The sequence below is a fragment of the Lissotriton helveticus genome, chromosome 1_1, assembly GCF_964261635.1.
Source record: "Lissotriton helveticus chromosome 1_1, aLisHel1.1, whole genome shotgun sequence".
Taxonomy (NCBI): Eukaryota; Metazoa; Chordata; class Amphibia; order Caudata; family Salamandridae; genus Lissotriton; species Lissotriton helveticus.
Genome location: NC_136057.1, coordinates 294,652,139 through 294,668,417, shown reverse-complemented (window position 1 = coordinate 294,668,417; position 16,279 = coordinate 294,652,139). Strand labels below are relative to the sequence as shown.

The following is a 16,279-nucleotide window of genomic DNA, read 5'->3' as shown; positions in this document are numbered from 1 at the left end:
AGCAGGAAAGCTCACATATGGTGGCCCGCTGCGTCCAACACACACTGCCACGTGACACAAATACACAGTTTACTCGTGAGCAAAGAATCACACGCTCCCTCTAATCGCACAACCTAACAGTAAACGTCATTCAAACACACACTGGCCCTCCAGGTATTCAAACAAAAAAGCGAGCGTGGAACACCTTCACACACTCCTATTCTGCTCACAACCCACTCTTCATTAATAAATGTGTATTGTTTTGCCTCAACTTCATAGTCAAAATATAAATAAAGCGTTCAAATAGGATCTCTTGAATGTGTGTAGCTACTTGAGAACGTTGCCATGTTCTAAAGTATTTGCGATGCATTCTGCAGCACTGACAGCAGGTCACAATAGGTCAATTTTAAAAAGTCTTAGAATGGGATTTTGTGAATATATTTGCATAGTGACGGTCCCTGCTTGCCACGCAATTTTAAGGGTTTTGCTCATTCACCTCCACAACTACAGTTTTTTTCTTCCAAAGGCAACAGGCTTTCATCCACCTGTCCACTCTGCAGCTCTCTCTGCCAATTATTCACAAAAAAACTTAGTGATCACCCAACTCACAACAGTGACAGTAACGCAATGCCCAATACGGATATTTCGTCAGGATTCGACCTTCACCCTCTAGGACAAGTTGCAGTACAGGGTTGACTGCAGCAGGCGCCAAACCCACTGATCCATCTCATGAGGATTTACCACACGTTGTCACCAAAACACCCTTAATTATTTATTTGCAGAAGAGTAAGGGAATTGATGCAAATGTTTGGGGAAGGTGTGAAATGTTGGATATTTTTAAACAAAGACAACATGTAGTGTGTGAGAAACGGGATGTTTGCTAGAAGGGGGATTTCAGGGCACAGAGTAACCCATGTTATGGAGAATGCCACTGTTCCTTCCTGGGGGATTCCTCTCTCACGCGCCCACCCTGAAGGGGACGCATGCCGACTTTCTACACCACAGAGCAGGTGTTCGTGGTGTTTCGGCCACAGTGACTGGGGGTGTTCCGGGCTCACACAGCCTCACTTTAGTTAAGTGGAAAATGTAGTCTTTGTCGTACTGCAGGTTAAAAAAAAATATTCGTAGAACAAATCCCTCGCCATTTAGGTGCCTAGAAACTACCATTGCACTTCTGCGTGCTAGATTACAATAGAGAACACACTGGGGACTTCCGGAGTGCGGGCTGCGGGAAACGAGCAGAATGTTCACCTTTTAAGGCAAAAATCCAACTTGGCAACTTTCCAAAAGGAGTCCAGTGCTTTAAGGAAAGCGGGATTTCCCACAGGGGTGATACCGCTGAAAAACAGAAAACAAGGCTTGCTTTATAAAAGCAGAAACCTCGGGCCTAGGCAGGGGGGGACGTGGGGTGGGCTGAGCTGGAAAGGCCGGCTGAGGCGGACAGGCTCAGTAAACTCGCTGCGTCCAGCCAGAGCACAAAAAGTGCGGCCACGCCCCCGCTGCCTGCCGGGGCACACTGAGGAACCTTCCAGAACTCGATGGAATTTTCTAGAACCGTGGGAGTGGCCAACGCTTAGGAGATAAAGCGCTCTGATACCCGCAAGGGTCTTGTCCGTGCTATATAAAACGAAAGAAAGAAAAGCAAGCAATAGAATAGCCGCGGTCGGTAGTAGGAGTTCCTGCAGGGCGGTGACGTGGGGAGGGCAGGGTGGGGGACAGTAATGTATGGATTACGAAGTTTTACAGGTAAGTAAACATATAAATTAATAAAACAAATTTCATTGTGTGCCCTGCATCACCAAATAGTGCGCGCAACGAAATTCGTTTTATTTATTTATATGTTTACTTACCTGTTAAACTCCGTAATGCATACATTACTATCCCCCACCCTGCCCCTCCCCATCCCCACGTCACCGCCCTGCAGGAACTCCTACTACCGACCGTGGCTGCAATAGAACCGGGTCAGAGTTGCGGACTCGAGAACCGAGACGCCACCGCATTAATCTATCCCAAGGATGCTACTTGCTACTAAGGGTTCCTATAGACTCCACTGGGTGTTCGCCTGCAAACTGTGCCCTCCAAGACCCACCCTCCAAAACAAAGTGTTTCATCTCCATTGACTTCAACAACGGGGGCCACCTCCAAATCCAATCGGTTGAGGGACCACGGGTCTTTGGGGGAACCCTCTAGAAGAGAATGAGGAACCGTGTCGACAGGTGGCGCATGCTCCATTGGACTCTAGAATCTGCGCGCCACTCTTCTAGAACCAGGCGGATGGGCCATTCTGGCCTGTTCCACTGCGGCTGCAGAGCGGGTGGCTTCCTTGTCCCAAGCATGAAAGACCCCAGCCCAAGGTCATACTCTAGTCTAGACGCTCTCTTTTGTACTGTGGGCCTCTGTTTTTTTGGGTTTTTTTTGTTTCTTTTTTGTCAGGGCTTCCAGCCCTGCTAGTAAGCTCTCCAGGAAGATCAAGATGCAGAGACAAGACCAGTTCTAGGCCTGGGCGTGAAATTCCGCTCTGCTTGCAGTTTTTCCCACTCCTAACTCTGTGTAGCGCAGAGTTCAGAAAAGCTCCACGGAGCGAAGTTTTTTCCTTGCTCGCGCTTGCCAACTTGGCAAGCAAAAAAAAAAAATCTTTCTCCAGGCCGCCTCTGGGCGAGATTTCTCAACGCAGACGGTGGCGGATGGTAACTACCGCTCGTGTGAAGAAACCTGTGTGCGTTGCAGAAGTTGCCGTTACTCGAGTGAGAGAAAGAATCAGCGCACTCTTGCACTGTGCTTAGTGAGTTTGTGCTGCTTTTACAGCGCGGGACAAACACCTGTCTCTGAAAATCAGCACGAATGGCCCGCTGTAACACATCCCATTACTTGCAAAACTCCACGTAGATTCCTGGCCATAGAACCAGGCAAACCCTGCCCAGGCCTAAAGTATACACTTTTCCACTCTACTCCGAGTGTGCCAGTCTTGCCAACACAGGTTATGCAGCTGCCACAAAGCCGGCGGAAGACCCTCACTCACCTGTTCTCAGTATTCTCCAATCCAGTATGTCATAAGGTACCTTGATAACAATTACTCTCATAAAGTTGTCATATGCAAACCTATGCGTGATCACATGACCGGAAAAACATCATAATACATGCTCCTTCACATGGTATTTATGACCTTCAAGTATCTTTTACCCACTTTGCTAATGCACAAAGTTGTCCTTTCAGGGTGTTCCTTTGTCACACTGCCTCCTACCTTTAACAATAACCAAATAACCTCTGAAGGAATCCAGGCCACTGGCGCTGGTCCACGAATGAACTCTGTCACTGGCAGGGGTATTTTAACCCCTCCCATGCTTGTGACGGAACCGCTCCGTCACCAGCTTCGGTCGCGCTGTGCTGGTGATGGAGCACTTCCGTCACGGCCCGCTCGGCGCGCCTGCGCGGTGCTGATTTTGCACCTGCATGGCGCGTTCTATTAAGCGGGCGGGGCCGTGAAGGAACCGCTCCGTCACAAGCACAGCACGCCCGAGGCTCGTGACGGAGCGGTTCCGTCACGAGCATGGGAACGCCGCGCGGCCTCCCCTCCCCCCCTAGCGCTGCAGCGGAATTACCGCCTCAGCAAAGGGGTCAATGAAGTTCTTCAAGAGTTCTCAGCGAGGACACTCGAATGAGTATACTGGAAGTCCAGGTGGTTCATGCACTTGCTGCCGGGATCATAACCTTAATGGAGCTTGATGTTGAACCCTAGGGGCTACGCCTCAGTAGTCTGCCATTTTGAGGTCAAACCAATCAGATGACTTGAGTTGAAAAGTAACACCTCGAACATAGCGCTATGACACAGCAATACTGGCAAAGAGCACTATATTTACAAGGGTGTAGCTTGGTCAGTAAGATTTGGGGGTGGAGGGGCTTCAGATTCACCAACAATCAGGCTAGCATATTATGTTAAAATACATTTTAGCCCAAGCAGGGTTCATAAAGGGACAGGAACGCGGAGTGACAGGAGTGCTAAGAAGAAAACAATCTTTTGAAATAACCAACGTTTTTGAGGACTTTCAAAACAGAGGGAGAGCGCGCGTTTGTCTGGTGAAATCGGACACACGTTTCAACATACCCGACTGAAAACACCTACACCCAACCATCAAAAAAGTGCATTTATTACAGGGGTGTAACACCCGCAAACACACACCCTGAAGCTACGCCACTGTATATTAAGAACGGGTTATTAGAGGAGAGAAAAAACATGCTAATATCAAGTATTTGGTTTTGGAGAACACCCTGGAGCCTCAGCCACCAAACACCGTCTTGGTTTGATTTTTTGTTCTCGCGAGTACAGTTAAGGGTTATGATTGAACCCTAAAGCGGAGGTCTAACCAGGGAGAAGGCCCCTCTGCATCGCCGGCTCACCCTGCACCCCGAGCCAAGAACTCAGATGCCTGGGTGTGTGCATGTTCACAAGGGCAGTGTCAAATCTAATGCAGACTCGGCTTTTCATCTCTCTAGGCACCAAGACCAGTGCACTAATGGAGCTCAAGTGAAAATGTTATTCAAGCACCGAGGCTGTCTGTGCGAGTGACAGGTGGCCAATAGTAACTGCGTTTTCCTTGAAAAAAAATGTAACTTTAAACGCTCACTCTGATGTCGGCATCTAGCCCAGTTCGAACTCTGGCAGGGCTGACTCAACTATTCATCCTTCCGGGGCCGGTACACTCTGTGTATGCGGGCTTGTGGATTACTACCCCTCTAGCAGTGAGGGCGACTCTGTGGCGTGTTCTGGATGAAACCAATAGGGAGTGCATGGGGTGTGGGCATATGGTATGGAAGATACTATTTTATTAACGTAACTCTCACCTCGGCAGAGACTGCTAGGAGTGGGAGACAAGAATAGGGTCACCGCGTCATGACCTCTGCCCCTGGTGTCAAAGGGCACATTCGACGGTTCCAGTCCCACGCCCACACGTGTCGATGTTGTTTATTTTAATCTTTTTGGGGGTATCCACCCCACAGGTGTTAACGTGTGAGCAGCTGCCCCGGAGCAGCGGAGGGGGCAGCATGTTTACGAAGTACCTACAAGTCAGTACTCAAACACTGCGCTCCGTCTGCTGCACGTTTTAAAGAGGGCTTGTCGCCCTCGCAGCCCTGGGGGTAGGAGGCTCGTGAGAGGTGGGGGCGCTTCTGGGGGTGTACTGGAATGAGAATGAGGGGCTCTGACCTCTGGACGTACCAGGCCTAGCCCACCACCCTGGACAGAGACCCCGCTGGAGGTACCGGACCTCTCCCACCCCTCCCTGGACAGAGACCCCGCTGGAGGTACCGGCCCTCTCCCACCCCTCCCTGGGCAGAGCTGGAGGCACCGGTCCTCTCGCCACCTCCATGGGCAGGGGGCTGTACAGTCCCGGCTGCCCTGCCGGTGTATCCCAGAGTGGACCTCGACTGGCTGCAAGAACCGAGAATTTCATGGGACCAGTCGGGCCCTGGGTTGAGAAGTTGGGGGGCGGGGGTGATGGAATGCTCAGAGATTGAAAATGTTGTGTCACCCCTGACCTCTGACCCTGGGCTGCCCATCTAGTGTCACAGGGAGGCTTCGGAAATGATCCTTTGTGAACTTGGTGTAGAATCTAATAAACGTGTCAGACTCAGTAAATGTTGTATCCAAGATGTAGTTTTATTTCCAAGTTGAAGTCACAGGATAAGCAGTACAATAATTCAAAGTAGTATGGCACAAAGTGGAAAGCCCCACCGGGGGCAGCAGCACACAGAGAAAGGACAAAGTAGAGCAGACGGCAAGATACCACACTCGGCCCCCAGGGCGAGGAGAATACTTTTACAATGAAACCTATTAAATGGAGCAATCGAAATGTTTACTCAGATCCATACTGGCATCAACGCATAAGCACCACCCATAGAGGGATTCATGGCGCTCTTTTGCAGTAGCCGAAGATCACACGGCTCAGCGAGTGCTAGGATCTGAGATTTCATGTGAATGCTTTACTCTGGGGCAAACCTACCTTTGTATCCCTCTAGTGGCCGCTCGTGCGTACTCTGATTCCCCCGTCTCAGTACCATGCCGCCCCCACCTCTGTTCCCTCCTGGTGCCCATATGTACCTCTGATCTCTGCACAGATCTTTGTACCCTGGTACTCTGCTGTAAGCTCTTGTGCCCTGGCTCTATGCCCCTGGTTAACCTACCCATGTGCCCAGGGGTGCCGCTTTCTCAGTAGTTCATTTGTACATGAACCCTCTTCAGCCCCTGACTCTGTACCCTGCAGTGGTCTTGGATATGTTCCCTCTGTATCCTCCAGTGCCACTGTCCATGAGTTCTTGTACCCGTGGGTACCCTCTGACATCTCTCCTCTAAACCCTTACTGCACCTTTGCCTCTCCACTCTCAGTGCACTGCATCTCTACCCTCTGACATCTCTGCTTCTGCACCCTCAGGGCGCTGCATCTCTACCCTCTGACATCTCTGCACCCTCAGTGCACTGCATCTCTAACCTCTGACATCACTGCACCCTCAATGCACTGCATTTCTACCCTCTGACATCACTGCACCCTCAATGCACTGCATTTCTACCCTGTAACATCTATGCTTTTCCTCCTCCTTCCGTGCACTGCATCTCTACCCTCTGACATCTCTGCACCCTCAGTGCACTGCATCTCTACCCTCCGACATCACTGCACCCTCAATGCACTGCATTTCTACCCTGTAACATCTCTGCTTTTCCTCCTCCTTCCGTGCACTGCATCTCTACCCTCTGACATCTCTGCATTCTCGGTGCACTGCATCTCTAACCTCTGACATCACTGCACCCTCAATGCACTGCATTTCTACCCTCTGACATCACTGCACCCTCAATGCACTGCATTTCTACCCTGTAACATCTCTGCTTTTCCTCCTCCTTCCGTGCATTGCATCTCTACCCTCTGACATCTCTGCACCCTCAATGCACTGCATTTCTACCATGTAACATCTCTGCTTTTCCTCCTCCTTCCGTGCACTGCATCTCTACCCTCTGACATCACTGTACCCTCAATGCACTGCATTTTTTACCATGTAACATATCTGCTTCTCCTCCTTTAGTGCACTGCATCTCTACCCTCTGACATTTCTGCTTCTGCACCCCCAAGGCACTGCATCTCTACCCTCCGACATCACTGCACCCTCAATGCACTGCATTTCTACCCTGTAACATCTCTGCTTTTCCTCCTCCTTCCGTGCACTGCATCTCTACCCTCTGACATCTCTGCATTCTCGGTGCACTGCATCTCTAACCTCTGACATCACTGCACCCTCAATGCACTGCATTTCTACCCTCTGACATCACTGCACCCTCAATGCACTGCATTTCTACCCTGTAACATCTATGCTTTTCCTCCTCCTTCCGTGCACTGCATCTCTAACCTCTGACATCTCTGCACCCTCAGTGCACTGCATCTCTACCCTCTGACATCACTGCACCCTCAATGCACTGCATTTCTACCCTGTAACATCTCTGCTTTTCCTCCTCCTTCCGTGCACTGCATCTCTACCCTCTGACATCTCTGCACCCTCAGTGCACTGCATCTCTAACGTCTGACATCACTGCACCCTCAATGCACTGCATTTCTACCCTCTGACATCACTGCACCCTCAATGCACTGCATTTCTACCCTGTAACATCTCTGCTTTTCCTCCTCCTTCCGTGCACTGCATCTCTACCCTCTGACATCTCTGCACCCTCAGTGCAATGCATCTCTACCCTCCGACATTGCTACACCCTCAATGCACTGCATTTCTACCATGTAACATATCTGCTTCTCCTCCTTTAGTGCACTGCATCTCTACCCTCTGACATTTCTGCTTCTGCACCCCCAAGGCACTGCATCTCTAGCCTCTGACATCTCTGCACCCTCAGAGCACTGCATCTCTACCCTCTGACATCACTGCACCCTCAATGCACTGCATTTCTACGTTGTAACATCTCTGCGTCTCCACTCTCAGTGCACTGCATCTCTACTCTCCTGCATCTCTGCTTCTGCACCCTCAGTGAACTGCATCTCTACCCTCTGACATTTCTGCTTCTGCACCCTCAATGCATTGCATCTCTACCCTCTGACATTTCTGTTTCTGCACCCTCAGGGCACTGCATATCTATTCTCTGACATCACTGCACCCTCAATGCACTGCATTTCTATCCTGTAACATCTCTGCTTCTCCACTCTCAGTGCACTGCATCTCTACCCTCTGACATCTCTGCACCCTCAGTGCACTGCATCTCTACCCTCTGACATCACTGCACCCTCAATGCACTGCATTTCTACCCTGTAACATCTCTGCTTCTCCACTCTCAGTGCCCTGCATCTCTACCCTCTGACATCTCTGCACCCTCAGTGCACTACATATCTACTCTCTGACATCACTGCACCCTCAATGCACTGCATTTCTACCCTGTAACATCTCTGCTTCTCCACTCTCAGTGCACTGCATCTCTACCCTATGACATCACTGCACCCTCAGTGCACTGCATCTCTACCCTCTGACATCACTGCACCCTCAATGCACTGCATCTCTACCCTCTGACATCACTGCACCCTCAATGCACTGCATTTCTACCCTGTAACATCTCTGCTTCTCCACTCTCCGTGCACTGCATCTCTACCCTCTGACAGCTCTGCACCGTCAGGGCACTGCATTTCTACCCTGTAACATCTCTGCTTCTCCACTCTCAGTGCACTGCATCTCTGCCCTCTGACATCTCTGCACCCTCAGTGCACTGCATCTCTACCCTCTGAGATCACTGCACCCTCAATGCACTGCATCTCTACCCTCTGACATCACTGTACCCTCAATGCACTGCATTTCTACCATGTAAAATGTCTGCTTCTCCTCCTTCAGTGCACTGCATCCATACCCTCTGACATCTCTGCTTCTGCGCCCTCAGGGCACTGCATCCATACCCTCTGACATCTCTGCTTCTGCGCCCTCAGGGCACTGCATCTCTACCCTCTGACATCTCTGCACCCTCAGTGCACGGCATCTCTACCCTCTGACAGCTCTGCACCCTCAGTGCACTGCATTTCTACCCTGTAACATCTCTGCTTCTCCACTCTCAGTGCACTGCATCTCTACCCTCTGACATCACTGTACCCTCAATGCACTGCATTTTTTACCATGTAACAGCTCAGCTTCTCCTCCTTCAGTGCACTGCATCTCTACCCTCTGACATTCCTGCTTCTGCACCCTCAGGGCACTGCATCTCTACCCTCTGCACTCTCAGTGCACTGCATTTCTACCCTCTTGTAACTCCACCTATGTACCCTCAGTGCACTGCATCTCTACCCTCTGATGGTTGCCCACACTGAATAACTCCACACAGTGCAGCGACACCACCCACGTGGTCTAAGGGAGATGGGAAATCCATCACTCCAGTTCACAAGTGATCCGCTTTACAAACTGAGGCCAGAGGGCCGCGTGCATGACACACAGTGTGTGTGTGTAGGATGCGCTTCAAAGCCCAGGAGCGCACGCCGCACACTGGCCACAGTGCCGTTATCACGTGTTTATCAACTTTGGGAGCTGTAGCTTCAAAGAACTAGTGAGTCCGTCATTAGCCTATAAGGATCTGGTATTTGACTGCGCGTTAAAAATACAGTTCGGTACAGCATCAATAATACATTAATTTGAGGTGTCAGGGAGGGTGCTGCGCGTTGCGGTCATTGTTCGCAGTTTTACATAGCGCGAAGTCGACCCAAAGTCATTGGGGCGTTTTATAAAAGCACCACTGACGTTACACAAGGACCCATTCATTTTTGATAGGCACAGCAAGATTAAGTGATGTGCCCAGCATCACAGGATGCTGAGCCGACGCCGGGACTCGAACCTGGTACCCAGCTCCAGAGTCGGCAGCTCCGGCCGTTACGCCACATGACCCTCTCCCCTTCTGTGGCACTCACCTATGTCGGAGTTGCAGAAGGCATCCTGGGGGTGGCTGGGGGAGCAGGTGCAGGCGTCCACCAGCTGCCGCAGGTCCCAGCTGGCCAGGAAGAGCAGCAGCAGGGCGAGCAGGCTGCAGGGGGGGTGCATGGTGCTGCTGGGGTGTGTGCGTGCGGGGGGGCTCTCTCTCCTCTTCTGCTGCCTTCCCTCTCTCCGGGTCGGTGCTTCCTTGCTCCCTCCTTTGCTATGGATCAGCACACGCAGGGTCTGTACGGTGGCTCGCGTGGGACCCTTCTCTTCTCACACAAGGCTCCTATGCCTGTCTGCGGGCACACGCAGCTCCACAGGATTTATAACCCTGGGGGCGGCGCCGGGACCAGCCCCCAACACGCCCCCTCACCCGCCAGGATCCCCCCCACCTCCCACACAGAGACCACTGAACATGCCCATGACATCACTCCAGTGAGGGCGGTGGGTGTCCACTGGGCTGCAGCACCCTCCCCTCCCCGCACAACTTGCCATGGAGGAGGGCGGGGGCGCATACCTTCCAAAATACAATACCGAAATACTTCATTGGCAGGGCGAGCCTGGCGGGCGCTGCCAAGGCAAACACGCCGAGTATAAAATGACACCGAAATTGCAGTTTTGTGTGCTGCCTTCCCAGACAGTTTCCGGGGCAGTGCTGCATTTTTGTGTGTTTTGTCTCACCGGTGACATGCAGAGGCTTATTTTGATTTTCTCCCAGTGCTGGCAGGGAGGGGAGAGAGTGCGCGCCTCGCCTCTCCGACCGTCGCCGAACAAAACACTTTATTGGCAGGTCCGGTGGGGCACTGCCAAAGTAAGCACGCGGGGCTCTTACACGGTAATCCCGCCGCTGGGCAGTGCCCGTTCCTGAAGTTTCCTGGGCAGTGCCCGCTATTTTGATTGTTTATGAGCCCTCTCATCTGGTGACAGGCGAGGGCAGATTTTGGAACCACACGATGTCGCTGCAACAACTCGCAACAAGCATTTGCAATCCAATAGGTCTCGCATTTGGGAGAGATAGCGGTATTGGTGTTGTAAATGACTCTGTCCTTTACCTATGGGTTTTGGTTTGGAGTGTAGTGGACGTGTGAACAGAGACGCAGCTGCAGCGGTGCCTAGAGGACTTAGAATGGGGAATTACCGATGCTACTAGAAAAGTAGCTAGCAGCACTACCTGGAGGACTTAGAATGAGGAATTACCACTGGGACCACAGAAGCAGCTGCAGCACTGTCCACAGGACACTTTGAATGAGGAATTACCGACCAGAGAAGCAGCTAACAGCACTGTCTGGGGGGACTAACAATGAGGAATTACCACTCGAAACAAAGACACAGCTGCACCACTGCATAGAGGACTTAGAATGAAGGAGTTACCAACGGGACCAGAGAAGCAGCTGCTCCACAGTCTAGGGGACTAACAATAACAAATTACCACTGGGAACAGAGACACAGATGCAGCACTGCCCAGGGGACCGAAAATGTGGAAATGTCCGACAGGACCAGAGAATCAGCTGCAGCACTGTGTAGAGGACTTAGAATGAAGAATTACCAGTGGGACCAAAGTAGCAGCTGCAACACTGTCTAGAGGCCTTAAAATGAGGAATTACAGATACGGCCAGAGAAGCAGCTGCACCACTGCCTAGAGGACTTAGAATGAGGAATTGCCACTGGGCCCAGACAAGCAGCTAGCAGCACTGTATAGGGTACTAACAATGAGGAATTACCACCGAGAACAGAGGCACAGCTGCAGCACTGCATGGAGGACATAAAATGAGGAGTTGCAGATGAGACCAGAGAAGCAGCTACAGCACTGCCTGGAGGACTTAGAATGTGGAATTTCCACTGGGGCCAGAGAAGCTGCTAGCAGCACTGTCTAGGTGGACTAACAATGAGGACTTACCACTGGGAACAGGGACACAGCTGCATCACTGCCTAGAGGACTTAGAATGAGGAATTACAGACAAGACCAGAGAAGGAGCTAGCAGCACTGTCTGGAGAACTTAGAATGAGGAATTACCACTGGGAACAGAGACACAGCTGCAGCACTGCGTGGAGGACGTGAAATGAGGAATTACAGATGAGACCAGAGAAGCAGCTGCGACGTAGAATGAGGAATTACCACTGGGACCAGATAAGCAGCTAGCAGCACTGCTGAGGGGACCAACAATGAGGAATTACCACTGGGAACAGATACAAAGATGCAGGACTGCCTAGAGGACTTAAAATGTGGGAATGTCCGGCGGGACCAGAGAAGCAGCTGCAGCAGTGTGTAGAGGACTTAGAATAAGAAATTAAAGATGAGACAAGAGAAGGATCTAGCAGCACTGTCTAGAGGACTTAGAATGATGAATTACAGAAGGAACAAGAGTAGCAGCTAGCAGCACCGTCTGGAATTTTTGGAGTGAGGAATTACCTACAGGACCAGAGTAGCAGCTTGCAGCACTGTCTAGAGGCCTTAGAATGAGGAATTACCACTGAGAACAGAGACGCAGCTGCAGCACTGCCTAGAGGACTGAGAATGAGGAATTACTACTGTAACCGGAGAGACAGCTGCAGCACTGCATAGAGTGCTTAGAATTAGTAATTACCAACTAGACCCGAGTAGCAGCTAGCAACACTGTCTAGAGGACTTTGAATAAGGAATTACCACTGGAACTAGAGAAGCAGCTAGCAGCACTGCCTAGAGGACTAAGAATGAAGAATTACCAATGAGGAATTACCACTGTGACCAGAGAAGCAGCTAGCAGCACTGTCTAGAGGACTTAGAATGAGGAATTACCAACAGGACCAGAGAAGCAGCGATCAGCAGTGTCTAGAGGACTTAAAATAAGGAATTATCCCTAAGTACAAGGACACAGCTGCAGCATTGCCTAGAGGACTAAGAATGAGGAATTACTACTGTCACCGGAGAGACAGCTGCAGCACTGCCTAGAGTACTTAGAATTAAGAATTACCCACTAGAGCAGAGTAGCAGCTAGCAACACTGTCTAGAGGACTTCGAATAAGGAATTACCACTGGAACTAGAGAAGCAGCTAGCAGCACTGCCTAGAGGAATTAGAATGAGTAATTACAGACGGGACCAGATAAACCAGCTAGCAGCACTGCACAAAATTCTACTATAACGAAGGGAGCAGCCGTTGGAGCCAGGACCGAGAACTACCAGCTATGGCAGACAAAGCAATCCAGTTCCAGTAAGAAGACGTAGAGGAACTGGAAAAACTATAACCTGGGATGGCCAGCAACAGAGACCAACAACATACAGGCCCAGGACCAAATCCAAGAAGAAGCTTGTAGGAGGCAGAAGAGATGGGGACCAGCAGCTGACTTCTGACGTCATCTGAGTCCTGTAGGTAGAGACGATAGCGGCCTTCCCTGACCCACCAGCTGAGACGTACTGGGTGCCCTGAAGAAGATTAAGGATAGGAGAGCTTTGCAAACAGAAAGGAACATCAGCTGCAAGCTGTAATATAAATTTCCCCTCCACCTTCAACACAATAGCACATCTTTTTGGTAATAAACAGCTTGTCGGAGGCACAGACATGCTTCATAACAATGCAGCAGAGTGTGCGCTGCCGAGTAGAAAATTAACAAAACTAGTTGTCCGCAACATTAACTTATATGGCTCATTACTAAATAATTCATGGAACAGGGGAAGTCTCCAGAGAGTGGCCAAACCAGCAAAAGGAAGGACAAATGTAAGCTATAAACCAATAAAAACAAAGGATTTTTGAAAAGCACATGAAAGAGCCAATCACAAGCGATGAGTGTGCTGAATGCCCATAAATTGGATACAGCCAGCCTCGCAGAGCAGCAGATGCGCGCTGCTAGGCTCAACCTAAAAAAAGATGAAGTGTGACTTGCCTGCCAGCACTGCTTCTCCTCAGTAGAAAAACGATTGGTAAAGCAATCCAATAGGTCTTGCTTTTGGGACCTATTGGCTTTGCCAGTAGTTTTTAGGAATGCTGTACACCATGGGTACTCACAAACATTTTCCCAGGGGGCATAAATGATGGGCTGTTGTGTGGCCGGGGACCACATTGATGCCAGCAGGGTGTAGTAAAGGGAGATGTGGATGTTAGGTGTAGTGAAGCAGGTACATGGTGGAGATGTGGAGTCATGGACAATCATTTTGTGCCCTCTAAGTTATGCCCCTAGTCTCTGGAAGAGACACAGATTGTACAATACTATGTTATGCTATATCTTAGTAACTATTCATCTACATCACCCCAGCATAAGCATTCGATGTCCGTGATCGCTACCTTTAGGGAGTCAAATGTGCAAAGGAAGTACAGAATCTTAGGCCTCACAATCTCCTTATTCCTGTGGTCTATTGTCTGTAAACATTAGGAATGCTTAAAAAAAGCTTAGTTAGGCTAGCAAGTGCTTTAAAAACTCTATGAGAAAGACTCTCCCACCCCTCTGTTGAGACTTGCACTCTAAATGTTGTCGCTAAATGGAGCATATTTGGTTGTTCTTCTAATTGTTGTTTGTAATGTCCATGCACTCACTTCATTTATTGCTTTTTATCATATTATTGGGCATTTTTAGATTATTGTGAAAAGTCCTCTGAAAGCGTCCAGGCATTGTTTTCAGCTTTTCCTATTAGTATCCGTCATAATTATTTGCTGAGATGTACATTACAGATACAGTAATCTGTATATAAGCTTCATCGAGGAAGACTAGTCTTTTTCAAGACTTGTGTGTTTTTCACTTAATACTGAAGTAAAAACTGAGAAGTGAGAATTTTCAGTATGCTGCTTCCTTCAAGACTTGTTTGGAGATTGGATAGTTTAAAAGAAGTTTACCAACAAGGGCTCATGCGTGAATGATATTCCTGTAGCAGTAATGCTGAAGCAATTTTCAGAGTGGGAGTGCTGCCATTAATGTTACATCACCTAAGTCACAGGAATTGTGAAAAATCAATGTGTCACACAACAAGTGTAGCAAATGTATTCAGCAGGAGAGTGGTGTGGGTGTAGTATGTAACTCATGGTACATTTTTGAGCATTCTTTTGCAAAAATATTACTAAACCACGGTGTGGTAGCTCTTTGTCATTTACAAACAACACAGTTTCCACTAAAATGGGCACTAGGTTTGCACAGACATACGGTTTTACTGATGAACATTGTCAAAGTAAGTAGATGTGGAGTTAGAAGAGTCTATCCACATTGCCCTACGTGTGCTTTCCTTAACAATATTCTGCAAATCAAGATTATGGAGTCTGCATTGTTGCACATTGATATTTTTGTGGTTGAAACTTTGGCATAAGACCACAGGAAGGGACCGTCTCACTTACCGACCCCTAAAAACCCATAGTCTAAGTTTTCTTATGTTAAAAGTGGGACGGTGTTGATCATTAAGCATCAATCCAAGCAAAAGATAGCGGTGTGCAAGACACACCCATGACAAAACTTTAAGACAAAATGTGAAAAACTGGATCCCTCGAACTCTTGCACTCATTTTACATTTTGGTCCTTGTAGTTTTGCTAATATCACAAAATCTATGACCGCATAAAGTCAAAGTGAAGGAAATATATGACCAAGCGAGTTACTGATACCTGACAGCTTTATCAGTGAGAAATGTAGCTGAACCTTTTACACCTGACATGAGCAAACTAAGACTTCTACCATGTCAGGTTGATAAACGCACACCTGACACAGACAGCTTGAAATCTCAGTTTGCTCTTGGTGAATATATTGCATATGATTTGGAACACCTTAGCACCTTTGGTGCTCATGATGAGCTGAGCTCGTCATGAGGCACAGTGGCGCTGTGCTCATGACGAGCTGAGCTCGTCATGACCGCCGCGGCGCACCCACGTGGGAATAATTCCCCTGCTGTGCTGAGCGTTCTAAGAAACGGGCGTGGTCATGTCGAGCTCAGCTCATCACGAGCACTGCGGTGCTGCGTGTGGCCCCCCTCTCCCTCGCACAGCGGGGATATTAGCCCCGCGGTGAAGGGGTTAAGATTCCTGCCCAGTTTGGCTGAATATCTCAAACTTGACAGTCACAACTTGAGATTTCTCCAAGGTCTGCTAAGCATCTCTTGTGTGACATGGACACATTGAGATCTCTGCTAAGTTTAGCTGAACATCTCACAACTGGTACCGGCACCTTGAGATTTCCCCCATCTCTAAATTAACATCAAACAACTGGCATGGACAACATGAGATCTTCCCTAACTCTAACTGTGGCATGGACAACTTGAAATAGCATGGACAACTTGAAATCTCTTCTAGGTCTAGCTGAGTGTCTCTCAACTGGCAGGATCAACTTGAGATCTACCTCAACTCTTACTGAACATTTCATATCTGGCATGGGCAGCTTGAAATCCCTTCCCGGTCTACCTGAACATCTCACACCTGACATGAACA

General features: G+C 49.4%; 2 protein-coding genes across 2 annotated transcripts in view; one reads left to right on the top strand and one right to left on the bottom strand.

Annotated features, from left to right (window-relative positions):
* Window positions 1–10,204, bottom strand: part of TIMP3 (TIMP metallopeptidase inhibitor 3) — a 53,128-nt gene extending 42,924 nt beyond the window's left edge. Inside the window, exon 1 of the mRNA XM_078669500.1 lies at window positions 9,900–10,204. Within this exon, the coding sequence (XP_078525626.1) occupies window positions 9,900–10,029 (130 nt within the window). The 5' untranslated portion in view covers window positions 10,030–10,204. The remainder of the gene's footprint in view (window positions 1–9,899) is intronic.
* The window catches only part of SYN3 (synapsin III), a 1,149,796-nt gene that overhangs the window by 618,252 nt on the left and 515,265 nt on the right, over window positions 1–16,279 (top strand). The gene's annotated exons all lie outside the window — the stretch shown is intronic.